The sequence below is a fragment of the Excalfactoria chinensis genome, chromosome 1 (assembly GCF_039878825.1).
Source record: "Excalfactoria chinensis isolate bCotChi1 chromosome 1, bCotChi1.hap2, whole genome shotgun sequence".
Lineage (NCBI taxonomy): Eukaryota > Metazoa > Chordata > Aves > Galliformes > Phasianidae > Excalfactoria > Excalfactoria chinensis.
This window is the reverse complement of record NC_092825.1, coordinates 28,845,716-28,872,116: the sequence shown is the minus strand read 5'-3', so window position 1 is coordinate 28,872,116 and position 26,401 is coordinate 28,845,716. Positions and strand designations below refer to the sequence as shown.

General features: G+C 41.0%; 1 protein-coding gene across 1 annotated transcript; it reads right to left on the bottom strand.

Annotated features, from left to right (window-relative positions):
- Nucleotides 1-838: 838 nt before the first annotated feature.
- Nucleotides 839-5,097, bottom strand: LOC140247096 (prolactin-like). The gene is made up of 5 exons (XM_072326407.1): nt 5,084-5,097; nt 3,543-3,706; nt 3,356-3,463; nt 2,098-2,277; nt 839-1,111 (listed from the first exon to the last, which is right to left on the bottom strand). Exons 2-5 carry the CDS (start codon nt 3,645-3,647, stop codon nt 917-919), a joined length of 588 nt encoding a protein of 195 aa, XP_072182508.1. The 5' UTR covers nt 3,648-3,706; nt 5,084-5,097; the 3' UTR covers nt 839-916.
- Nucleotides 5,098-26,401: the final 21,304 nt, after the last annotated feature.

The following is a 26,401-nucleotide window of genomic DNA, read 5'->3' as shown; positions in this document are numbered from 1 at the left end:
GCCATTGCATATCTGGCACAAGAGGGACCAGATACAAATCACGAACATTCATGGCTTTGAGCTGAGGAAACATGTCAGTATCTGGGTATCAGCAGTTACCGAGATGTGACTGAAAATGTTGTTCCTTTGCTTTGTATATACGTTCCTTTGAAGCATTCTCCCCTTTTCTGAGTTTCACAAGACCAAATCCAGCATCAATATGAAATAGTCATCAGCATTTCACTCTACATTCTTGGCAGCCTGAGCTTCAGCAACTGTCAACAACCATCAAGATCAGAGGAGGCCAGAAAAGAGCATTCAAGGATGAAATAGTCAAGAAGACTAAAGATAAATCCATGTTGATTGTAAATTTCTATTTAAAATGTCTCATTTAGGGTGTGAATGCGGAGAGGTTTTGTTCTATAAAGAGCAGTTAGCACTACTCCACTGGTAGAGAAACGTGATTACTGTAAAATCTCTGACAGCTTTCAGATTTTTATTCATTGTGAAGTTTGTCATCATTACTGTAAAATCCAAGCACTGGGTCAGGAACCAGTGGGATAGACTCACTGCTGCATCAGCCATATCCAATCTCACACTGAAATGGCACTTAGACCGGAATTGAGCACTGTTTTCCATATGGAAACGTACAGTATTTCGGTACATTTGAACCAAGGTTTACCAAACTAATTTTCATTTTCAACTGCGCGTATGTGCCAAAGACATCATCTACTGCCAGAGTACTCCTTTTTGTCTTTATGTGTTTACCCACATACATACAAGATGCTTTATTTAATATTCCATTGGCACAGGATAACAGTCTCAAGTAACTGCCCAAGTTTCCAAACCTTTTCCCTAATAAACTTACTGTAAATAAATTATATTTCTCTATCTAAATAAACAGCATGCTGAAAACTGCTTGCTAAGAGATTACTACTCAACAACTGTTTTCTGGCATAATCCTGCATTTCAGAATCTTTAAGTAGCTTTGCACTTTATTGGAGTCTCTCCTGAAACAGTGAATAAAGTCAGAGTCACTCATCACATTTGCTTCATTACTAATTGATACGCCAGCAGCTTCAGATGATGCCACTCTGTGTAGTGAATTGCTGATGATGCCCATTGACTGCATCTGTATTGGAAATAGGAAACGAAGTACAAGAAGTAGTTACATATAAATAAATCCTTAAAATAATGGTGCATGTCAAGCAAAGTGTCACTGTGTTGCACTGTTCTACCCCAGCCCTTTCACGTACATGTAGAAAGCTCCTTACAGAGAATCAACGCTGCCTTTTCTTCCTAACAGTGCCCATACCTAAGAGTAGCCTGAAATGATGTGACTGACCAGTAATTAGTTGAGACCATTCATGGCTTGTTTCAGTTAGAGTGAAGCAAACCGGGTTCAAGCTGTGGAATGCCTCTGAACTTTAAGGCAGCTCAAATCCAGATCTGGGGCTGCACTTGGATGATGAATTTTGCCATTTGTAACTCTCAGAACCATCCTAATTAAGGCTGCATTTATACAGTGAGGAGTTGTTCATCATATCAAAACTTCGTGTGCTCCCCACCTGTGCTCATAACGATGAAAGATGATCCAGTCCTGCCAGACAGAACTTTATCATTCACTTTTTAGTTAAAATGGGCACCTTGCTAGTGTAACCATTTCAGAGAATGGACCCATAGCCCTTATTTGCCTACCCCACATTCCAGATGACTTTGGATATGAATGCACAAGTAATACTAAGATCACAACTTCCAGCTAGTCATGAGAAGATAAAAATATGAACTTATATGCAAAAACTTGTAACAGCGACCAGAGTTTGGAAAGCAGTTTTGAACTGGCTTTGTTGCATCCTTTGGCTGAGAAAATGCTGAATCTGTATAACAAAGACCATTATGTTTTGTTAGTATGACATTTTGCAACCACTCAAGGACACCAGGCAATGAGGAGGGCTCTTATTTCACTAAAGAACTTCTCAGACAGTTTGGAAGCATTAAGGAATTTGAATCAGAGCCTCTGCTCATAGTAAGGCTACAGCTCAACTGAGAGAATGCATCAGCCCCATAAGTCACCTGTGTCACACATGTGGTATAAATAAGTTACAGTGAAAACCTTACCTTTTCTGTCACTTTCTCAACCCCAGTCTCCAGCTCATGTACCATGTTGCTGATTTGCTTTGCTTTGCTAAGGCTCTCCCCAGGTAGCTCCTGAAGGTTCTCAATGTGCTGGTTAAAGTGGGAAAGTGGCTCTTTCCAGGCTTGCAGAAGCTTCAGGATCAAGTAGGTCAGTTCTTCTCTCTTATAAATCAAAACAAAGAATTTCTCTCTTAGTTTGCGGCGGCTCACGTGAACTCAGTCTCACCATGAAATCTCAGCAGGGTTATGTGTGCAGTTCAGTGGTTTGCAGGTATACAGGAACCACTCTGTCTCCAGTTGTTTGTGGAGACATAAGGAACAAAACCCCGTATTTGTCTTCTTTTCAGCTTTCTTATACTCCTGTGTTCTGCAGTGCAGCATGAGCAAAATGGTGGCACTCCTGTCCAAGTTAACAGGGACCAAAAAGTTTCAGAACTGCCTCCTGGGTGTCTCACAAGCCCAAAAGGCTCCATCTAGACACCCAATCTGCAATACCTGCACTTCAGCATGGGCCCATCACTTTTGCACCTCAGGTATAGGCTATAGCCACATCATTAAAGGTGCACTGCAGACATGCTTCCAAGGAAAGCACCCGGTGCTCAGGTTGGCTGATTCTTTAACAGTAACCAAATGGCCTCATGAGCTCTCTGGCAACCTCAGCTCAGCAGAGATGCTGCAGGCTCCCAGCACAGGGCAGGACCACATTTCCTATTCCCTTTCCATGTGAGCTGAACACTGGGGGAGAACTTCCATGTCACAGAGGAACAAGATACTGACATATGTCTCACTCCGTGTCCTCCTGCACAAGAAAGCATCTCCTGCTGCCATACCCTCAGCTTCCTCGACTTCTGTCTAAAGAAACTCCTGTCGTTCTCCAAAGAACCATTTTTTCTCTTCACCACGATGTGTCTGAAACAACTGGCTGTTTTTCCCCTCGCCTATCGATTCAGAGACAACAACTGTGACACCTTTCTCCCCGCTGCTTTCCACACCTCACGGTGGCACTGATCAATCTAACACACATCGCAGTCACAGCAACGTTTCCCTTTTGCAGACAGCCACAGACAGCAAGCAAAGGGACGCCTGTCACTTGGATGAAGTACCGCCGCAATACCTCCGCTGCAAGTAGTAAATAGGAAACAATGCACGTAACCGTGGACATATATGTCAGCGTATGCATCTTTTTCGATAGGACAGGATAACGATGGGCGTGCCCGCCCCGCATCCCGGCGTGCCTTACCGGGATTTTCTGGGCGTACTCTTTGCCGTTGGGGGTCAGCATGGTGGCCGTGTGGCACTTCCTCGCGGGCCTGCCCAGCTCGTTGTTACGGGGCGTTAAGTATTTTTCCTGCGGGGGAAGAAAACCTCAACAAGCCCACGGCCCCACCCCGGCCCTCCTCCCGGCGCGGGGTCGGCCCGGCACTCACCAGCTCGGTGGACAGGCTGTGGATCCTGCCCGAGTGCCGGATCACGCGGTCGAAGAGGTCGGCCACGCTGAGAAGGTGGCAGCCCGCGTCCCCCGGAGGGCACATGGCCGGGGGGGCGGCCGCCCGCACCAGCAGCCACAGCAGCGCTAGCGCCGTGCCGGGACCTGCAGGGAGCGGGGCGTCGGGGAGCACAGACACTCAGTTCCGTCCGCTCCATCCCGTCCCGTCCCGTCCTCTCAGTCCCATCCCGTCCCGTCCCTTCCCCACCTGCCCGCTCCGCCGGCCGGCCCAGGGCCATGGTACCACGGAACCCTCTGCCCAGCGCGGAGCGGATCGGCCCCGCCGCCCCTATATACGCGGTGGGGTGTGCGCGGCGGGGGGGCCGCTCCTGGCGGTGCCCTCCCTGACGTGCACAGCCCGCGGCCATCGTGCGGCATTATTGCCCGAACGGACTGAGCTGGAGAGCTATAATTGGAAGAACTGCCACTTCAGCCTCTCGCAAAGAAGCACATGCTGCGGTTGTCTTTTTTTCCGGGACTTACTCCTCTTTAAACCGGTGCCAATAAGTGCACATCAGCATACATCTGTATCAAAGGCAGGACATCATTCTGCGTGAAGCAAAGAGCCTGAAATAGGATAGTTAAGATTGAACTTGAAATGCTTTGCCTGCTTCACCCACTTTAAAGAAATTATTCTGGGAATATAAGGATCAATTTTTGTTCATTTGAAAGGCTTTGGAGCTCAAAATGAGAGCAATAAGTTCTTTCCTTCCTTTCCTTCTTTTCCTTTTCTTCCTTCTTTCCCTCCTTTCCTTCTTTCTTTTACATATCATACCTTTAAGGATGTATATAAAAACAGAAGATATTTTATCCTACAAACAAAACCTTTTGGAGAACATTTTGGCTTCGTAAGGACAGTTTCATCTGTGTCAGACCGTCAAATTTTGCAGCTGAAAGAGATGGTTATGATAATCTCATCCAGCTTTCCTCATCATGCATGCCAAGGATATCTCTAATCATTCCTGCCTTTGAGCTCCAAAAGTTTTTGAACCATATCGTTTCTCTTAGAATCACAGAATAATAGAATCATTAAGATTTGAAAGGACCACTAAGATCATCAGGTCCAGCCGTGAACACATCACCACTGTACTCAGTAGATGGTTTTTTTTTCCAGAAGAGTGAGTGATCTTCCTGTCTTTTTCTGAACCCTTGAGCACTGTATTTTCTCCCTCTCTTTCTTTGAGGAGAGTGAGAGTGCTTAGCAGGGAGTTTAACACGGTGATACCACAAAGAAAGGCTGAAGGAGGTGGAGTTGCTTGTCATCTATCAGGGAAAGGTGAGGTGACATAGCTTTCCGATGTGTGGAGATCAGCAGCAAGAAAGCAATTATTCACCACGTCCATTACACCTACAGGATATCACAGGATTAAACTGCAATAAGGAAAATCTAAACTGGACATTGGAAAGAACTTAATGGTTAGGAAAGTTAAGGAGTGGAACAGATTGCTCAGGGACATTGTGGAATCTCCAACATTACCTGACCTTCCTTATAAACCTTCCAGCGGCTTTCAGAAAGTCCGCAGTAGGGTCCGTGCTTCTGTGAGTAGGAGAGGAACAGGCAACATTGGACCTCCCCCCCTTTCAGTCTGCTGCAGCTTTATAGGGCAAGGCCAAGTGGAACATTCTTATTCACTCCTGGATTTAGATCCTTAAGAGTAAAACATGAAATGATTTGTTTTAACAAAACACTGTCTGCTTTTTCCCATAAAATAGTTGTATTTTGTGGCTCATGAAGGGGCAAAAAGCATTCTGCTCTAGAAGTTAATAATACGAGCTGGATTACAAATCACTGGTTTTCCTGGTTTTGTACATATAAAGGCACAGTTCTGCACGTAGAGCTAGAGTCGTGAGAATCATTTTTAAGCATTCCTTCTCCTTTGGGTTTTCAGAAACCCAGCATTTCCAGATGATCTGCAATTTGCTTGAATAATTTATAAAACCACTCCAAAGGTTTATTTCAGGCCTACAAGGGAATCCTGTTTGCTGCAGTTCCATTTCACTGCCGTCCCTCATACAGGCTCCTGCCGATTGCCCTGCTCTTTGCTGTTGGGCTGGGTGCTCTGCTGAAGTCTTGTCTGGTAGCCATGCTCAAATGATTGTGCATACATAGATATGTACATCTGCAAACTGCTTGCAAGTTGGGCCAGACCAGTTGCTTTCCTGAAAGGCCTTAGAGAACGTCCATAGATATTCCCATATATTCCATTACAGCTCTCTGAAATGGGAAAAAAGAATCCTGGAATCAGTGTTATCTCTGGAATCACTTTTTGTTGCTGGTGTCCCAAAACCAAATAGTGTCACCACAAAAGAGAGTGAGTACGGCAATATTGGAGTTTGTTTTTTGGAGCACTGAGTCAATTTGTTGTTCAGTTTTCCCCAGTATCTGGTTCTGCCCCTTCACATAGTAGTGTTTAGCTTTTTTCTCTTCTAACATCTCTTTCAATAACACTTCACTCACTGTAAAATTGTTTACTTTCATCAACTAGATTTCTTTCTCTTTTATGCTCTTTTAAGTCTTGTTTTTCTGTTTTGATAGTCACTGGATCTGTTTTGGCTTATGTCTATAATGAATTTTTAAAGTCAAAATTCAGTATCAGCTCTCCATTGGAACCTTCTTCAAGCTGTCACCCTCCTGCCTCCACATTCTCTCTTGACTTTTCCAACTATATCTTTTGCTGGTTCTCTTGCTGCTTCTCCAACTTCTTATGCAGAGAATCTTTATCACTTCACTGGTTTTATGTGAAAGCTCTACAGGATTCTGTCTCACATTTTACAATCTCATCAGCAAAAGCAAGAATCCAACTATTGCTGCTCACTGCCACCTGAAGACTTGTCTTCCTGCTCTGTATTTGTCTCCTTGTGTCCAAGCACTTGCCTCAAGAGACAAGAGTGAATCTTCCACATGTCCTTTTTGGTGCTCAGCTCAAATGTAAAAGAACTTACAGAAAACACAGTTTCTCTTGCTAACATTTGCAAGCTGAAGAGAAAGGTGTGTTCAGAGCATGCAACAGGATTCCCTCCCAAACATTCAGGACAGGATTTCTCTCATCTGATTTCAGGTATCGTGAATGTAGAAATGGGCCCTTTGTATGTTCATCTGGAGGTAGGTATCTAAATACCTAAATAGCACAAACTGTCTGTGTAAATAGTCTGTCCATGTGCTCTAACAGTAACAAATACTTCCAGCTTGGCTGTGTTTCTTCTGATATTGGAAGTGTCACTGATGAGTGACACCATGAGTTTAAAGAACTTTAACCCAAGAGTTAGTTCTGTAATATCTATCTGGAAAAAATATCTGCTATGATGTCCTCTGCTTATGAAATCAAATTATTTAGAGTTACTTAAGTAGGAAAGAAGGCACAAGTATCATCCAATTACTTATATTTTTACACGACTGCCCACTGATTTAAAGTGATTCTTCATTTAAATTATGACTTCCCATCTGCCACCATACTGAAATTGTCACTGTGGAAGAAAACCACATCAGATGTACCAAAGCTCCAAGATTTTTATGACTGTAGTATGGACATAAGTTAACTGCAGTTCATTCAACATCTGACTAGTGCCAGATGTTGCCAGGCTGTGTCTTCCCCACTGGCATAGTAATATCTTACAGCATAAAGTACTTGGCAAGTTCTAACTCCTCATTTCCTTATAGCAGTATTTATGAGTTCATTTTGTTGGATACTTAGGAATTTCTGCTGTTTTCATGGTCTCAAATATTATAGAGAAATTTGTAATTATAAAATACTCCTCGCTGCACTTGATAATACTAAGTATGCTATGGAATCTTCCTTTATACTCCTAGTGCATACAAGCTTAAGAGCCTTTAGTGTTGCAATTGCATTGTTGTTATTTCATTTTTCCATGAGATTTCTGCTTGATTCAGTGTACCGTATTCAGCTGAATAAGCAGCTACTCAGTTTTGTTTTTCTTTTATTGTCCACTGTGTGCTCCCATGCCTAATTTACTACACAATTTTCAAACCTATTCTGAATATATAATCATTTTCCTCCTGAATTCTCTATTCTTCATTGAATACCTGCTCACAAGCATTCACTAATTTATTATCTCAGCATATTCCTGAAGTGAGGGCATGCTGTCGTACCCATTTGACAGATAGGTGAAGAGGCACAGTGCAGTCATTTACCCATCTGAATAGTCAGTTTGAGATGGAAGGGATATTAGTTCCTGAGGATTAACCTCACATTGGATTATGAAAAAGTTATTGTGTAAGAACTACCTTTACTCAATTCACGTATAAAATTATTTTGTTCGGGTCCCACCTCTCCTAAACTCAATATAATTTTCCCTACTATATGAGAGAAAATACCTACCTGAAATAATCCAACTCTACTTGGAACCCTGCAAAGGGTTTTTAGACTTTCTCCTTTTAAGCTATGAATTTGTTAGCTGTGTTATGCTGTCATTCCTTTGCTGGGAAAGGTCTTCGCTTGTTATAGGGACTTAATGAGACCTGGGAACATTCTATTCCATTTGAAGCTGTAAGTGGGGCTGTACTGTAGTCAGATACAACTGATCTCCATTTCAGTCTTGTCTCTTTGGTACTGAAACATAAACACACCAGAAATACTCTCTTCATCTGATATCCCAAGTATCTGGTATTATCCTCAGTTCCTTGTTTTGGGGTGCCTTGTTTGACTTACTGGATCCTTTTTTCCTACTCTTCTATCAGTCTTTCATGTCAAACATAGCTTTAAGTTATCCTGTCTTCAGTAACGCTTAATTTTCATTGCCATCCTTGCACCAGAATTTTGCCCCATTTGATTTGTCTTTTAGTCAGACTTCCCCAGATTAATTGGTTTATAACTCCAAAGTTCTTCCTTTCCCTTCTCCTCTAGCCAGTTCCAGCCAATAAGAAGTGACAAGCTCTCCCCACCTGCTCATATTTAAGCCATTTCTCTGTTGCCGGTGTTGTGGTTTCACGTGACAGCAGCTAAGCAGCGCACAGATATTGGCTCACCACACACCTTATCCCAAGTGGGTCCCCTACATCAAAGGCTTTTCTTGCCCTTCTCACCACACCAGCACAACCCAGGGATCAGGGGGAGGTAGAGAATCAGACCTCCTTACAGAACACAATCAGTATGCATCATCCCACATAGGGATTAGGAGACTTTTTTTTTGGTTATTTGCTGATGGAAGAAACACTGAATAGAAAAGTGACTTATCTGAGCTGGTGCAAAGTGTTTTCCCTTCAAGGAATAAAATCCTCACCTTTTGGTCCTTGTGCTCTAACCTCAGGAATCCTCCCCTGAATAGATGGATGCTCATTACCGAAGCGAAGTTGGCTGCTGTATAAAATGACAAATTATTAAAAAAAAAAAAAAGTTCTCTCATGTTCTATTTTTTTTTCCTTTCCAAATCACTGACTTGTATTTCCATTTATATTTACATTGTTCTTTTGTCATTTCCTGACTACAGCCACGTGACAGCATAATGATAGTGAGAAAGCCTGTAGGTTTTCTTACCAAACTGCTGCAAACCATTTAATAGATTGGAAAAAGCGGCTATCTTTCCACTTTCTTATGTAAGATGATGAATGCAGATTATTTATAGAGGCTGCTCTCTCTAAATTTGTTTACTGTCACATGGAATGTGCGTCTTTCTTTCACGTGTCTCTATGAAAGCTTCTTGGAAAATATCAACGTACCACCAAACACTAAGGACTCACTGCTCCTGTGATGTGTTCTTCTTGACAAGTATGAAAAATGACATAGGATGACATACTTATAATAAAATAAGTTAGAATGAGTAATTGTGTACGTGTATTACATTATTGTGTTCATGTGCTTACATCAAACTCACGCTAAAGGAAGTGATTAAATAATGAATTGTTGTAATATAAGTTAAAGGCTTCATTTCCGTGTTTCCTAATGGCCCTTTGAGTTCCTGGAAGAGGATTCTTTTTTTTAATGGGTGATCAGAATGTCCTTCCAAAATAGAGAAGCAGTACGCAAGGTAAGATTTGCTTTCCTTCATAACTTCTGTGCAAAAACAAAAGTGAAGTAGTAAAAATGACTGAAATGTGGCCCCTTTTCTTACTTTTCATTAAGACACGTGGCAACCACCAGAGGAAGAAATGCAGGAGAGAAGAGAGCTGATGGGTGGCTCTGGCATGGTGGAGGCAGTGCAGAGGCTAACCTGATTCTGCAGGATTGTTTTGGACTGTACTGTGGGGACCCTTTGTGTCACTTGCAAGAAATCCACAACCCTTGAAAGCAGCGCTTAAGGTCAGCTTGTTCCAGCTGAGCCCAGAATCCAATGGGAGTAAGAAGTCAAGCACTTGTGCACTAGCCCTCATCTAATGGTCCTTGTTCTTCTCTGGTGTTATGGCTCTGTGTATACCAGTGTACCTGGCCTTGCAAGAGCCAGGGCTAATTTGAATGACTCATGTAACTCACAGGGAAGGGATCTTAGCTAGAAAATGCCTACCGATATCTCTGATAAACAGAATACACTTTCTTTTACCTGTTAGTTTATTTCTGCTGCCAGGCATGAGTTGTGAAGGGATGCCATTCAAAGGAACCTGAACAAGCCTAAAAATGAGCCCATGTGAACTGAGTGATGTTCAGTAAAGCCAAGTGCAAGGTGTTGCACCTTGATCAGGGCAGTCCCAGCTATGTGTATAGACTGGGAGGACTTCTTGAGAGCAGCCCTGTGGAGAAGGGCTTGAATGTTACAGGGGATAAGCAGCTGGACACAAGCCAGCAGTGTGCACTTGCAGCGTGGAAAGCCTGTGTTGCATCAAAAGAAGGTGGTCAGCAAAGCAAAGAAGGGGTTTGTCTCCCTCTGCTCTGCCCTTGTGAGGCTCCACTTGCAGTACTACTTTGAGTACTACATACAAGGAAGATGTGGAGCTGTTGGATAGGATCCAGAGAAGGGCCATGAAGATGATCAGAGGGCTGGAGTATCTCTGCTATGAAAGAAAGGCTGAGGAAGCCAGGCTTGTTCAGTCTGAAAAAGAGAACTCTATGGGGAGAACTCATCACGGCCTTCCACTACTTAAGAGGAAATTAAAAGCAGGAGGGGGATCAACATTTTACATGTTCTGATAGTGGTAGGAGAAGGAGGAATGGTTTTAATCTAACCAGGGAGATGTTTGTTAGATGTCTGGAGGAATTTTTTTCACTAAGACTGTGGTGAGGCACTGGCACAGGCTGCCCAGGGAGGCTGTTGATAACCTATGCCTGAAGGCAAGCAAGGAGAGGTTGGGCCCTGGGTGACATGATCTGGTGGGCGGCAGGTATGCCTACGGCAGAGAGTTGGAACTAGATGATCTTTGAGGTCCCTTTCAATCCAGTCTGTTTTGTGATTCCATGATTCTGTGATTCCACCTGCAAATAGACACAACAGAGACTGCTGGAATCAATGGGAATCACTTCTAGCAACAGCCCACAGACAAATGCAACACCGTCACAGAGGAGACCTTTTCCCCTCCTGACTTCTGTTTCTATTCAGGCTGTTGTCTCTGAGTGTAAAACAGAAATAAGAGCATAAGCTTTGAAGGAAATGCCTATTGTGGAGTATAATGGCTTGTGTTTCTGATTAATTCCATGTTGTTTTAAGGCTCCAAGCCTAACTAGTCTTCAGGTTTTTTGTGTCTTGGGATCTGACCACCCTATTCAACTGCATCCCTTTCTGAGAGGTTCATAAGTTAGAGGTGTAGGTGGCTGACTCTGCCGTAGCATTAAAGTTTATCCAAGTAGCACTTAGCTCTTTTCTGGCTGGGTGTAAATAATACAAAAGAGGTGAGAAAAGTGGGAAAAAAAAAAAAAAAAAAGATCTAGAATAAATATGTATGGGCTAAGACAAACTCCCAGGAGGTAAAAGTGAACAGTGTTACAAAAAATTGAAGGCCAGCTGGGAGGAACTGGTAGACTTCCCTGCAAATATATCTCTAATTGTTTTTCCCTGTATTGTCAAAGGAAAATCTGAAGCCTGAAAGGATTAGGGCACATAAGAAGGGAAGAAGTTTGAGAGCTATAGCTACTTTAGTGAAAGGAAGAGGATCCCTGAGGGGAAAAATCTTCATAATTTCAAGCTCATTGCACAGGTTGATCTGTCACTCAGTAAGTAAGAAGAGTGAGCAAAGTTTTCCTGAGCTCTGAGGTAAGCCAGAGAAAGCTTTGTGTTTGCATCCCTTCTGATGCACATTGTCTTGACATGCAGACTATGAAGTGTCAGTATCTTCTTGTAGGAAGAAAAAAGAGGCAAAAACTCAAGACTGTACTTTTATCCAATAGATATGTTGTCAAAGTTGTTTAGTTGTGCTTAAGTATGCAGGTATTTTAGTTATTGTTTGTACCAAAACGAAAAATCCATCGCATGATCACATGGAAAACTCTATGTGCCATTATAAAATAAGTTATAATGGTGTGTCACCGGTGGCCAAGAGTCTTTAGGAACTGACAATTTCCATCAGTGAAATATTGCTCTAGACTTTGTAGTGGAGTATGTGAATTCTGAAGGAAATATTACAGGCAGACTTGTTAGTAACTGCTCATTTCTTTAAGCTACAGGCAGAATATGCTGACAGTGAAACTTAATTGCCAAGAATGTACTTGACTTAGAATTACTGAACCAAGCAGTGGGAGAGTTCTACAGGGAAGTATGTTGTCACACCATCTTTCTCATTTAAGAGAACCCATTAATCATCATACTACAAACCCAAAGCTTAGGAAGAACACCTCTGTTATTTTAAATGTGTACAGACACTGTACTATAACTGCTTAATCATTTTTATACCCTGATGTGATATTAATACTTTCCCCTGCCTCCCACTCTCAGGCTTCTCATAGAAGTGTGCATAATAAATGTACAAGTCATTAAGTGTGGTACTGAGCTGTATTAACTATTGCTATAGGCTTGAAATAATATAACTAAAATATCATGGCTGTCTGTCCTTATCAGAGGCAGAGTATGTCGTTAAGAGGGAGAAACTGTCAAAGAAAACGAATGTAAAGATATCAGCTCTGTAGAACTTTAAAACATATGTGTGACTATAAATGTGTGCTAGCTGGGCTGATCAGTCTGACAGCTGTAGGGTTACTCAGTTACGTTTTGATACCTTTTTGAACTGAAGCCTGAAATCTGAGGGAGTAAATCCAGAGAAGTCTGTCTGCAACCAGGGAGAATCCAAGCCCAGCACAGTGATATGTAGGGCCAGCAAGTGCAAGAAGGCCCTACAGAACCTCTCTGATATTTTAGCTCTGATTTTTTTTTTTTTTCTTTTTGGAAATTGTAGATGAAATGAAAAGTCATAGTTAAGATTTTACTTTGTACCTGGGATTCTCATTTATATCCAGAGCTCATATAAAACTAGTAACTCCAGGCATGATTTTAAGGGAGTTCTTCATTTGAAGTAATGACTATGCTATTAGAAATGTGGCAAATAATATTATTAAGCTGAATGAGCATTAGTGAGATCTATACCGCTAATGAATATGTTGATTCGCTATATTCTACGTTTTCTGTTTTGTACATTGTATTATCCTATAGTGGGAGAGACCTGTGTTTCTGGAATCATGTTGTTAGGCTCAAGCAGTCTGACATTAATTGGATGACTATTCAAAGGGAAGGAAAACCATAACAAAAAAGAGATGGAAAAGTGAATGACAGTCAGGATCTTTGAAAATGATCTCTTTTGTATTTCAGGTAATGTGTAAACAGTGCCTGAGAAGTTCAGCACATTGTTTAACAAGTTAATATTTTGTCTTCGCCTGTTAGCAAATATTTGACTCATATAATTCAAATCATTAAACTCGTGCTTCAAGCATGAACACGCGTGGAACTAATTTTCAACCGGTGTCCTTATCATGATTTTGAGTGATTAGGAGACACTGAATGAGTCATTTCATAATGTAGGGTTAAATAAAGATGACCTCTTTTAGGGTTTATTCTGTCTTGAGGAACGGATGATTAGAGTATTGGGCTTTCTCCAGTGCTCTGTACGTTCACTTTGATTTTGACGTTCAGCAGTAGCCTCTAGTTAGACAATAGGGAACTTCAGTTTTATACTTAATTAATTTTTAGTCATCCACTGACGTTGGATGCTGGTCTTATTGTTTTTGTTGTACTTTGTCAGATTTGTGAGTTGCATGACAAAGCTAGACTGATTTGAAATAAAGGCTACCAAGAGCTATCAAACTCTTGTCAGTTTTAAGCAATAAACTCAAAGGTGCTATAGCATTAGTGGTTTATCATGTTGCAATTACATTTTTTTTCCCCTAAAGCAAACATGCTTCATGTAGCCCATATTATGTGTTGGCTTTACTGTTCAGTTGTCACTGTTATTTGATGCTGTCTCACTCCAGTTTCTAGGAGGGAGGGAAAGTTCTTTAATATATGTATACCCAGCGAGAGATTAAAAAACAATGGTTCAAATGTTGGCCTGACCAGTTTATTACAAGTCCTGGCCATTTAGAGAGATGGGGAAGGGAAGATGGGAGATAGGAAAGATAGGAAATATAAGCAAGGAGTCTCTGTAGAGAGCAAAAGAGATAGTCACCGATGTGTGTCCAGTGAGGTACATAGTAGGTCTGTTGATCTCAGGAACTCATCTGATCACCGCGGGGTTGGGAGAAACTTAGAGTTAGCATGGCTCTGTACCCTCCCATCCACAGTGTTCTGTTGTCGCTCATGCTGCCTGTGCTTGAGCTATGTGCAACTGGCCATGAAAAATATTGCTAGAAGTAGGATAATAGTTTTAAAAGTTCATAATTTTGTAAGGCTGCATTACCAGTTATCCAGGGCTGCACGTTGCCCATGGGCCATAGGTTGGGCACGCATTGTCTATAGGAAGGGTAACAGAGGACACGACTCAGTGGAAGCCCAAAGGAGGAAGATGGGTCAATTCAGTCAATTTATGAGAATATTTGTGGATTGAGCTGGAGAAAATAGCACTGTTAAGCAAGAGAAAATGAACAAGAAAAGTGCAGGTGTTTCTCAGTTATGAGCAGAGTGTGTCACCGAGGGTGGCAGAGCTACCAGAGTTAAACAGATAATGTTTATTTTGGCTTGCTGAAGCCAGTTGGCCATCCGTGTTGATGAAAGTTGTACATAATACAAGAGTAAAGTTAACTGAAATTACATGGCATTCAACAGCTGAAAGCAAGATGATTTTTTTTCTGTCCTTCTGGGAGGAGTAAATCAAAACCAAGTAAGCATGTCAGTTTTCTGGAATAAAGCAAAGAATAATTCAACATGGTTTCTAAACACGGACTCTAAGGATTCATCTGAACAAACTGAAAAGCCATTCAGACAATGGGTCCTCAACTGAATGCAAACATGATGAGCTTTCCTGATATCTGGAGAAGACATTGTAGTTTAAGTGTGTATGTATTTATTTCCACAGCAATATAGTAGGTACTTAGGTGAAGAACTGCTTCAAAGTAAGCACTTTTGTTGCCAGAAGAGATTAGCATTTAATCAGTTAGGAAAAATATTTAAGATTATCTTCACATTCAACAATTGCTGAAGAAAATATTTTGCAACCTCTTAAAAACTTCACAAAACTACACTTTCTTACCATAACAATTCTAAACCATATCATCCATTGTCAGATGGCATGCTTTGGGGGCTATCTTTCCTAACAGTCTGTGTAACAGCAAAATGACTTGAAATGTTTGCAGACAGCATTATTATGAGCTGTAAATTGTGTGAAAAAAAATATTCTACAGGAAAAAAATCGTAAAGCGATCAGTGCTTTTATTTCACTTGAGTCAAATGGCAAAAGAAGCAGCATTTTGATATCTAACACTGCGTTGTGGCAACGTTTGTGTTTGCAATCAGGGATCTAAATGTCAGCACTCTGCTTTTTATTCAGATATGAATGCAGGAGTCCTGGTGAGGTCTCTTTGGAGATGTGACCTACATGTCTAGGGTGTTAGTGATAATACATTTTCAAAGACAGAAAGGTAAAGGGGAAATTGAGATTCAAGTCTAGCTGTAGCCGTTCAAACAAAATGACTGCTGGGAGAAGGTCATGTCTTCATCTGCTGCTTCATTGCAAATTTATGCCTCCTGCCTGTAAAAACATACGTGGATAGTTAACAGAGGATTAGTAAAAGTGCAGCGTATCCCAGAGTAAAGAAAAATAGTGAACATCCCAAGCAAACCCTTCTTTCTTTAATGCTGAGTATTTTGCTTTGGCTAAGGTGAACACTGAAAAACACTGCATTCCATTCTTCCTCATTCTCTTCTTCATCTAAAAAACAAAATAAAGAATACAGACTATTTCTTTTTCATTTGGCTAAATCTCCTGAAAATTTAAAGGTGCCCTGATTTCAGCTGGAGTAGAATTTTCTTCACAATGTCTGGTATGATGCTGTATTTTGAATTTAGGAGAAAAACAGTGTTGATACTAAACCATGTTCTTGTTGTTGCTGAGCAGCTCTTGCATTAATTCAAGGACTTTTGGGCTTCTGGTGCTGCTCTGCCAGCAAGGAGACTGGAGGTGCACAAAGAGCTGGAAAGGGACAGAACCAGGACTTCTGATCCAAACTGACTAAAGAGATGTTCCATACCATGCAGTGTCACATATAATGATAAAACCATGGGGAGCTGGATGGGGAGAGGGGACTGCTCAGGGACTGGCTGGGCATCAGTTGGCAGGTGGTGGGAAATTGCATTGTACATTACTTGTTTTGTAAATATACATGTATTATTATTACTATTTTCCCTTTCTTTTCTGTCCTATCAAACAATCTTTATTTCAATACCCATTTTATTTATTTATTAATTATTATTATTAGTATTATTATTATTTAATGATTCTTTCCCACATTCCACTGGGAGGCAAGAGGGAGTGAATGGCTGTGCAGTACTGAGCTGCCAGCTGGGTTAAATCACAGCAGTCCTTGTAGTGCCCAACTTAGAGCCCAAAGGGTTGAGTTAAAGACAGGTCTGACCAGAGTGTAAGGCAATATTTGTCATGAACATAATATTAGGTTAATGTATTAGTTTAACTGCTGCTGGTCATAATGTTAATTTATTCATAGAATCATAGAATTGCTCAGGTTGGAAAAGACCTTAAAGATCATCAAGTCCAACTGCAACCTAACCATGCTACCTTAAACAACAATGGCAATGTTGTTTTATTTGCTAGCTTTCAAGGTTTTTTTCCTCATTTCTATCATATTGTTTATCATTGCTGGGGGCTGGTGTAAGTTTGTTTATGATTTCGACAGCTTGTATATAGCACGTGCTTGTGTTACACCAACTGTGAACTTAATCTGGTATTTGCACTCAGTATTGCCATCATTGTTTCAGTTCAGGAACCTTATTATGGAAACTATTAGCAAGCACAGTCTTTACTGCAGCTGAGCTAGATTGTTTTTTTAGAATTTTGAATACTCTTGGGGTGATCTGACTAGCATGATCCTATTACTGTGTTTCTGTATATGCTTCTAGTGTTGTCTAAGGTTAAACAACTATTAAAAATACCACACAGAAATCTGCCCTGAGGCAGGATGATTATGGGTAGCAAGGTGTGTGAAAGGATATAGGCAGGTTTTTGTCATAATTGTCTCCCACAATGGGAGCCGACTGAATGTTTTCAAATAGAGTGCTCTGGCAGTACCAGAGATTTATAGCTCTTTGCGCTGTGCTTGGGTCTGCCTGTGTCTATCAAACACTGTTTACTACCCTTAAGAGGAAGAAAACACCACTGGATCTGATCTGACTCATGCAATGGATTCTGTGGCTGAACCAGAGAACCAATGCGTGCCAGTATCAGTTGCCTTGATACAAGAATAAACAATGGATTTGAAATTCTGTTCATTTAGTAAGGGAAGAAATTCCTACTAAGAATGGAAAGGAGGAAGAAGGGGACAAGGAAGGCTACAAACCAGGACCATCATGAGAACAGGAGGAGGAAGAGGCAGAATTCATAAAGGAGACAGTAGCCACCTGATCCCTATCCCCGAGTGAGCTACGGGAAGAGTGAGCAGTCTTCAGGCTTTATCTAGGTCTGCACGTTGTCACCTGGCTGCTTTGAGGCTGGGATAACAGGGCCGGTAGTTTGAAATCAGAGGGTGGAGGGTGGCAGCCAAGGTACCTCAGGCAGTACGGAGAAAGTCTCTTTTACTCTCTGTGGACCTGTGTCTTGTTTGTAGAGAAACTTTCCCAAGAGGTCCAGTAATTCAAAGAGAGTATACCTTCCTCTCCACCAGCATGGATCAGTATCTCAACATTAAGAATAAATGTTCCTCATCACAAGACACAGGATACAGCAGGTATACATCATGTGCCACCCTACGGTTGTCTGTGACCATGGAGAGGATATGAGGAAGTGGAGTGAAAAATTCACCTTAGAGGCTTGGCTACAAGGGAAACATTCACAAAGCAGTGTTCTTCCAGGAAAACTGCTGCTCCAATTTCTAGTGCTCTGTTTCCCAGAATAGATGAGTCAATCTTGCTTTTGATATCAATAGAAAGGCTTCTGATTTGCATTTACAAGAACCAAATAGCAAATACGATGACCCGGACTAGAGGGGTCATTCCTCCAGCCAGGTGAAAGAAGAGGACATCCAGATTATTAGATTGTGTGGATTCAATGGACAGAGACATCAGATCCACAGGAGTATAAGACCTTAATGGACACCAGTGCAGAATCCATCTGTATTTATGGAGCGACAGGGGGACCTCAACAACTGTACTGGAAGTCAAAGTGAGCCTAACTAGAAATGAGTGGCAAAAGCACCCTCTTGTGACTGGCCCAGAGGTTTTGTGCATCCTTGGTATGTGTTACCTCAGGAGAGGGTACTCAAAGGGATACCAATGGATTTTCGATGTAGCTGCCTTGGAGATGGAGAACATTAAGCAGCTGTGTACCTTGCCTGGTCTCTTGGAGGAACTTTCTGTTGTGGGGAAGGAGTGATCAACAAGAGTCATTCATGCTTTAATACCCACATATGGCTGGTGCAAAAGACTAGCTGTGGACTATCAGAGCCTGAATGAAGTCATGACACTGCTGAGTGATGCCATGCTGGACCAGCTAGAACAACAATCTGAACTGGAGCCAAAGGCAGACAAGTGGTATGCCACAGTTGATATAACCAATGTGTTTTTCTCAATCCCTATGGAAGCAGAGTGCAGGCCACAGTTTGCTCTCACATGGAGGTGAGTTCAGTACACTTGGATTCTCCTGTCCCAGAAGTAGAAACTCAGCCCAACTTCCCTACAGTGGGAAGCTCCTGAACACCTGCAATACTCTGAGGAAGATGTAGGTGGGCTCTTGATTCAGGAGGCCATATCACAAACTATAGACAATGTGAATGTGTTTACATATATCCATTATTTGAAGCACAGATCATTTAATGGTGGATTTGACATCTCAGCTCAATATTAGGAGCTCTTTTGCCTCCAACCTTTTCGGAAAGCTTTCATGGAAATGTGGTGTAGAACAATGAAGTTATTACTTTATGCCAATTTTTAGAAAACCTCCGGTGTAGGATATTTATTCCATAAATCAGCGAATCTGCTTAATTTTTAAGATATTTATTTCCCTAACCACCACAACAGGGAATCAGGCAATTTTAAAGAGACTTTCTGCCACACGATGGCACTGCAACCCTTTAGATATTAGCAAGGGATGTTGGCAAAATGTTTTTTCTAGATAGAAACTTTCAGAACTTCCACACAAAAGAAGGCTTTCATGAGACTGTTTCTAGAGCTATTGGAGTCGAAAAGAGCATGAGAGTTGATGTAACTGTTGTTATTCTCAGCTGTGTTCAAAATAATTCCCTATATGCCTGAAAATGTACAATTACTTTTTAATTATTTAGCTCATAAAATGAGTTCTGTTCAATAGATTTGCACAGTAAACAAGGGGTTGTGCAGTGACACACTATATATGCATTCCAGAATGCTGCAACTCATAGAAGTCTTCTTATAGTGCCTTTATTTTGAATGTACCTAAATGTAATCTCCTGCTGCCTGAAGGAAGGTGGGATCATAGAGTGTGACTAAGTGCTTTGTGGGAACAAGAACTGCTTTCTAGCTTGAAGTCTGGCACTTGCTTAGCTTTCCCATTCTCCCTGCTGCAGGGTAAAATTAACTGCAAGAACATTGCTGGATTTTGTTTTTTTCAGTGTCCCAGAATTTTCTGTCTAGTCACCAGCTGGGACGAACTCTGTGAAGAAATGAAGAATCCCAGCTCAGAGAATGAAACATAGCTGGCTAGGTAAGACAATAAGGAGAACCTGGGATCACATCTTACTCCCCTCCTTCTTTATGTTGTGATAACCTGAATGAGATTTAAAGCTCCGCAAGTGAGCTTTCCCTTCTTTTAACACGCATTTAGAAGCACTCAGAAGTGATTTGAAAAGGTTAACAAAAAAGAAAAAAAAAAACCACCAAAAAATAAAACAAAAAACCCAACACAAAAAAAGAAACAAAAAACCCTGCTATGCTAAGGATTTCAAATACAATACCTGCCATCAGTATATAATCAGTGCATAATAAAAGCAATTAGGGAGACATATTTGTCTAATTAAGAATAATAAGATGTGACAAAATGTCTCTTTTTAAAAATTCTGTATTGACTTGCCAAAGCTGCTTTAGGTAGATGTGGCTAAAACCTGGGTTTGGCACTCAGTTGGAATGGAGTGCAGTTGTGCTTGCTGCCCTGCTTCCATGTGACCTTGGAGTCAAGGAGATGCAGAGAACAGGGAGAGAAGTTTTTCTCTCAGCATCAAGTCATCATCTCTGAAATCAGGGTTACAATTCACCCCTACATTCTCATCCAGATATCCCACTTTTGAGTGTAAGTGCCTTAAATCGAGAACTGCTTCTGCTTCTGTACACCCACAAAATTTACTGAATGAAAATATATCTTCCAGCTACTCCTGTGATACTGTCAATGTTGCAATTAAATGCATTGCCATTGTAAGAATGAACTTGGGTGTGAGCTGGAGATCTTGTGTTAGATAATATATTTTCCCACATTTTTATGGTGCTAGTTCAGTGTTATGTGCTGTCTTTGTTTAGATGCTTGCTAATATGTGGATTTGTTTCTCCTTAAAATACTGAAACTCACCATTTTTCACTAACAGCATCACACTTCTCTGGCAATATGAAGTGTTACAAACAGAGTTTTCTAGTTAGGTGAATTACTATAAACAGTCAGAACAGCTGTAAGTGAGGTTAATAGGAGCTGCTATGACATGAACATCAAGTTGAAACTGTGAATGCTCCATCCCAGGAGGTGTTCAAGGCCAGGTCGGATGGGACCTTGGGCGGCTTGATCTGGTCCTGGCAACCTTGCTTGTTGCAAGGGGATTGGAACAAAATGTTATTTGCAGCCCCTCCCTACCCAAGCTATTCTATGATTCCATGATTCTATGATTCCATGATTCCATGATTCTATGATCAAGTTCTGCAGCATAGTATATATTCTGTGATTGATAAAGCAGTACAGCATCAAACAAAGATCTGGAATGCTGAGGGATATGGATGTAGGACAAGCTGGGATGGTTGGTTCATTGTTGGAGATGGTTGGTTCTCCTGTTTTGCTTTAAGGAAATTGCCAAGCTTGAAAGGATTTATTTGCAAATAGAAGCTGAAAATTCCCAGATTTGTAAGTGATGAACAACTCTCCCTTCACCCCCTTTTTTTCTTCCTTAGTAGTCATATCATCTCCTTGTTTCCCCACTGTATGAGGAAGACCACGAATGCATGAGACCTCATAGGAAACAGCTGTGTAAAAAAAAAAACAACCCACACTCACACTTGTTAATAAAGCATGAAATAAAACTGTATGTTGTAGTAAAAGAAAATTAATGCTTGACCACAAAGGCTTCTGTTGCTTAAGCAGAAATGAGTTTCAGTGTACCCAGTACAGTACACAACTTTTATAATTGCACTGATTCAACAATCTTAGAACTGTTGTTTTTTGTATAATTGGTATGAGGGGCAGAGCCTGTAGCACTACATCCCACTAGGCCTGCTCAGTTGAAAAAAAAAAAGACTAATTTAACCAATTTTTATGATTAAACTGAAGACTGTTTGGCTTGAAATTCTCTATACTGAGATGGCCATCTCTCAGCAAAATTGTTTTAGCAGTTTTGGCTGAAACAGTCCAGCCATTTATAGAGAGAGAGGTCATCTTGCACAGCTGCTTAGGGAAGGAGAACAGAAACTGAGGAGGAACATGGAAGTCAAGGACATGGTGAACATTTCAGATGACTGTAATTTAAAGACTGAGACTGGATACAAGTTGGCAGGAAGAGACAGATTGAAGAGCAACTGAGAGGAGGAATGGACTCTTCTGGAAAGAGAATCAGAACTGAGATAGGAGAGTTGAGATCATGAAATACAAAAACTAAACAAAACAACCCCCAAACCTGAAATTGTGGACAAAATTATTGCACAGCAAAGAGAGGAAAGAAGCTGACTAAAAATCTTGAGAGCAAATTAGAAAGTGCTACAGAAATAGCAAAAACATTTTACTTGGTACTGATGAGTTGGAAAAGAACTAAGACAAGGACAAGAAAGCAACCACTCAGAAGCAAATTTGGAGGAAATGGTCAATAAATTTCACATAACCCATAGTATCCTAGATATAGGATAATACTACACATCTCCCACATACGTTTATGTCAGAAAGGAAACTGTGAGATCAACAGCAAGCATCTCTGCAAATACCTTCAGACTATGTGTAAGTGCCACATGAAACACAATGTACAAACTTATGTTGCATGCCATTGTTTTCCCTCCTTAAACAAACAACAGAAATATCAGACTCTGTAAGAGAGCTTTCTCATGTTAGAGAAGGCATTTTTAGTCAAGGAAGAAGAAATCCTTACACACAGATAAGATCTAATGCCTGATTTCCTGCATGCTCTAAACCTTTCTTGGACAGGAATTTTAATTTCCATCTTTGCTTTTATTACTGTGAGTTGTATGGGGTAAAATAGTCCTCGAAGCACAGACAAAGCCTTTAAGTATAAGAGCTTAAAAACGAATGTCTGCACTATATCAGTGATGTTTAGGAACTGGCTTTTAGAGCATGAGATCTTCTCATAGCAATCTAACTTGGCACAGCCAGCTTTCCAGAACATGCCTTATGTTTTGGCTGGGGCATCAAGAAGTCCCCCATGGCCCCAAATCTGTACACAAAACACAGTGCAGCCCCTATAGGAATTCAAAACATTGCTCTGTGTTGCACTTACATGTCCTTACACCTGTTAGAAAAGTGAAAACTTGCATCCAGGCTCTTGGGAGACTGATCCAAAAGTCTGAAGTTGCTCATATCATTTCCTCCAGTCATCTTTGTGTCTCTCTCTGCAGCTTCCTCACTCTCTGCACATCCTCTGACTTCTGTGTTCATGAAGTTCCAGTAGCTACAAATTACTCCAAGATAGTTCTGCCTATGTTTTCTGAGACTTCATCCCACCTTCTAACACTTTCTTCTACGGGAATTGTAGGATGCAGAGTAAAAAGTGTGAGCTGCCCTAGCATGCTTAGAAGAACCTCACCCTGTTAGTTCCAAGTTCCTTTCAAACACTTGAATCAACATTTAGGTATCCGAAAGATACCACTCCTCAGATAACTCAGTGATTTCCTCAGCAGCACACAGATATGTGTATTATCTGCAGAGGATTGAGTCTGAGCAGGTAGCATGGTCGTACCTGGAAAACCTACTGAGCTTTGAAACTATCTATCTGCTTACTGTGCATGAAAACACTCACAGAGAAAGGCGTTTGATTTGAATTATGTGCATTTGGTTTTGCTAATGACTTTTCTTCCCTTCTGCTTCTAATAAATATTCACCAAGCAATAATGATAAGTTCACCAGGGCCCCAGACCAGCTTTATGCATGTGATTTGATTCGCATTGGTAGTCAATGAGCTTTTGTCTTCTCTTTGCCAGCCAGACCAAGCTCTAAGGTACTATCCACCTAACAAGCTTTGTGGGCTCTGTCTGTCAACAAGTGACTGAAAAACTCTTGTTCCATTTTGTTACTTGTCAATCTCTATTTTCAGAACGATAGCTCCTGTAGCCCTAAACCTGCATTAAACAAGATTATTATGACTGGAGGCTGAAAATTCACTCTCAGTGACCTGAGACAGGTTGTCATTGTTTCTTCCATCTGTGAGTGCTTTCCATATGAGCAGAGGAACTTTTTACCAGGGGTACTATGACACATGCATATACAGTGAGTAAATGTTTCTGAAATTACTTGAGATTTTTATTGTGTGCCCAGTCAAAAAATAGCCCCAGTAATAAATGACTGTGTTTGCATCATTTGGATAGATTTTGCAGGAAATGGATGAATCTTGCTTTAGTATTTCTTGCATTGTTTCTGATTAGGTCCAGGAAGATCATTAATTCAGCCTAGGCAATTAAATTCAGAAGAATTGCGTCTTTACTCCCTGAAGCAGAGTAATTACATTGCTGCAGCACAGGCTGTGGGTTCTCCTGCTAATAAATGCCCAGAAAACACAGTCACGAAGTCCTTGTTGGTTATACCATGTTTGGGAATCCAGCAATTTGCGAACACAGTTGTTCTGTATTTTTTTTTTTTTAGGGAAGGAGTTGTGGAAAGGTGTACACTGGCATAAAGTTAATGGAGAAACATGTATTGACTCCCGCTTTGATTTTGCTGACATTTGTTTTCTTTTTGCTTTTTAACAAGAAAACCCAACAAATCCAAAAGAATGAAACAACTCAACAAGCAAAGCAAATTAAAAAATATATATCTTAGAGAAGACCCCCCCAAAGTCTACAGATCTTCCTCTTGCATCAGGGCAGCAGGCACAAAACTAGGCTCAGGGTTAACCATCAGAATGACTTTGGACAAAAACCAAAAAGTCAGAGAAAATACATATGGCCATTTCACTCACCATTTCTGCACCACTTTACGGTTTCTTTTCTTCAGCTGCTCTATTCCCCCGTATCTGTTTGGGATAAATTAAGAAATCCACCAAAAAACCCAAAATAACTGAAATGAATGCACATACAGAAAGCAAAGGCAGCTGCAAGAATACAAATCAGCCTATTTAGATACATAAGAAGAAAGAATTCAAAGATCATATTAGAAATTATGACATGAATTCAGTTGACAATGAGAGATATCATTTGGGGCATTTCAGTGTTGCAGCTGAGAGTCCTCCACAGAATGAACTGCAAGTATTTGGATATGGTATCTTTTACCATTTCTATGGGAAAGGAGATCATCTGAAATGGGCCTTGTTAGTTCACAGCTGATATTTTTAGTGGAATAAAAATAATCATTGTGGGGGAAGAGAGCACAGAGTGTGGCAAAAAGCAGGGCCTCGTGGGTGTGAGCCTGAGGAGCTGGTGAAGAAACTGCTGTCTCTGCTGCATCAATCTCCTTCCAAGGTGAACATATGCTATGCAGCCCCAGAAAAGCAAACAGTCTGTGGGAGGTGGTTTTGAAGTCAGATTAAAAGAAGCTTTTAGGCAATCCCACCTATCAGCAGTATGGTGGGCAGCCTCCCCGGTGCAAGGGTCACCACCTAAGGTTAAGAGAAACTGCAGGCTCTGACTAGAGATGAAGGTGAAATCTCCAGATGATCTTTCTTCAAAATGTGGTGTGAATATACAGGAGTTAGACTCAGGATTCAACTTTCTCACCTCCTCTGCTGGACTTTGCACCTACTGATGCTCTGTGTAGCCATATTACTGTTGTCTTGGTTTCATCTAAATATCCAACCACCTCATCTTTGGCATAGCATGAATATATTCTTTGTCACTGTATCTTCTCTAGGGCTTCAAAGATACTTTAATTCTTTAGATTGCTTTGAAAACTTTGGAGACTTTATGGTAAGAAATAAAGGGAATGTTTTCAGAAAGGTAGCTGGATTACAGAAGAGACTCCACATCAGGGGGCAAAAACAGAGCTCAAGAGAAGTTGATACTTAGAGATAAAGCTTAGTACTATACTAATTATTGATTTCAGTTTAAGGAAATAATATATATGAGAATACAGTGTACTTGGTAAAAGCTCCATTTAAGCCCTTTAAGATGGCTGAGTTTCTGAGAACAGATCCCTTTATCTATGACAAGTACAGAAGTCATTTCATATGGCAAAGCTGGTTGTAGATCCTGGACCAAATCTTTAACACTGATAATACTGTGAAATACTTGCTCTGCCTGATGAAGATTTGCTACCTGTCTACATCTGGACTGCTCATCATCATCTGGACTTCCTTTTGAGAGAGGAATGATATTAATATAATGCTGTGTGATATTATTAATCTCACCCTAAGACTGACATCTAAAATGGGTCAGATGAATCCAGCCCTAGAAGTCTCTTTCAGATGCAAGCAATGGTATTGCGTGTGTCTCAGGCCAAGTGAAATGAATCCTGCCTATCAGTTTTTCATTCCTGGGCTCTAGTAGAAGACCAATGAGCTGCTCAAGAGGAATTCAACTCCTTATTTTCTAATTTCTGTAGTTCTATTGGACAATAATAGTACAACAATGTACCTTCTATTTGCGGTCACTGATTGTCAAAACAGTAGTATCTTAGCTCTCTAGAGTGCTCAAATCTTAGATATTCTTGAAACACTTTCTTCAAGAAGCATGAAAATGTTGTATTGAATAATACCTTGCTGAATTCTTCATGGCAATCTATATTGGTTGTTAATATACAGATGGTAGCAAATGTACAGAAGGTATAAGTAAAGGAAGACTCACCAGTGGTGGTGCCTTGGCTGAAGAAGCTGGGGCAGTCCTCACTGGTGAGCAATCTCCAAGAGATACTGCTTCAGTGGGAGTCAGCCCTTAAATGAGGTCTCAGAGGGGATG

What these genes read in the sequence shown, in the direction of transcription:
- LOC140247096 (XM_072326407.1), bottom strand. Translation starts at nt 3,647, where the DNA reads ATGTGCCCTCCGGGGGACGCGGGCTGCCACCTTCTCAGCGTGGCCGAC. An exon ending in ACAGCCTGTCCACCGAGCTG is followed by an intron (nt 3,464 to 3,542) that starts GTGAGTGCCGGG and finishes CTTCCCCCGCAG; the next exon opens with GAAAAATACTTAACGCCCCG. An exon ending in AGTACGCCCAGAAAATCCCG is followed by an intron (nt 2,278 to 3,355) that starts GTAAGGCACGCC and finishes TTGATTTATAAG; the next exon opens with AGAGAAGAACTGACCTACTT.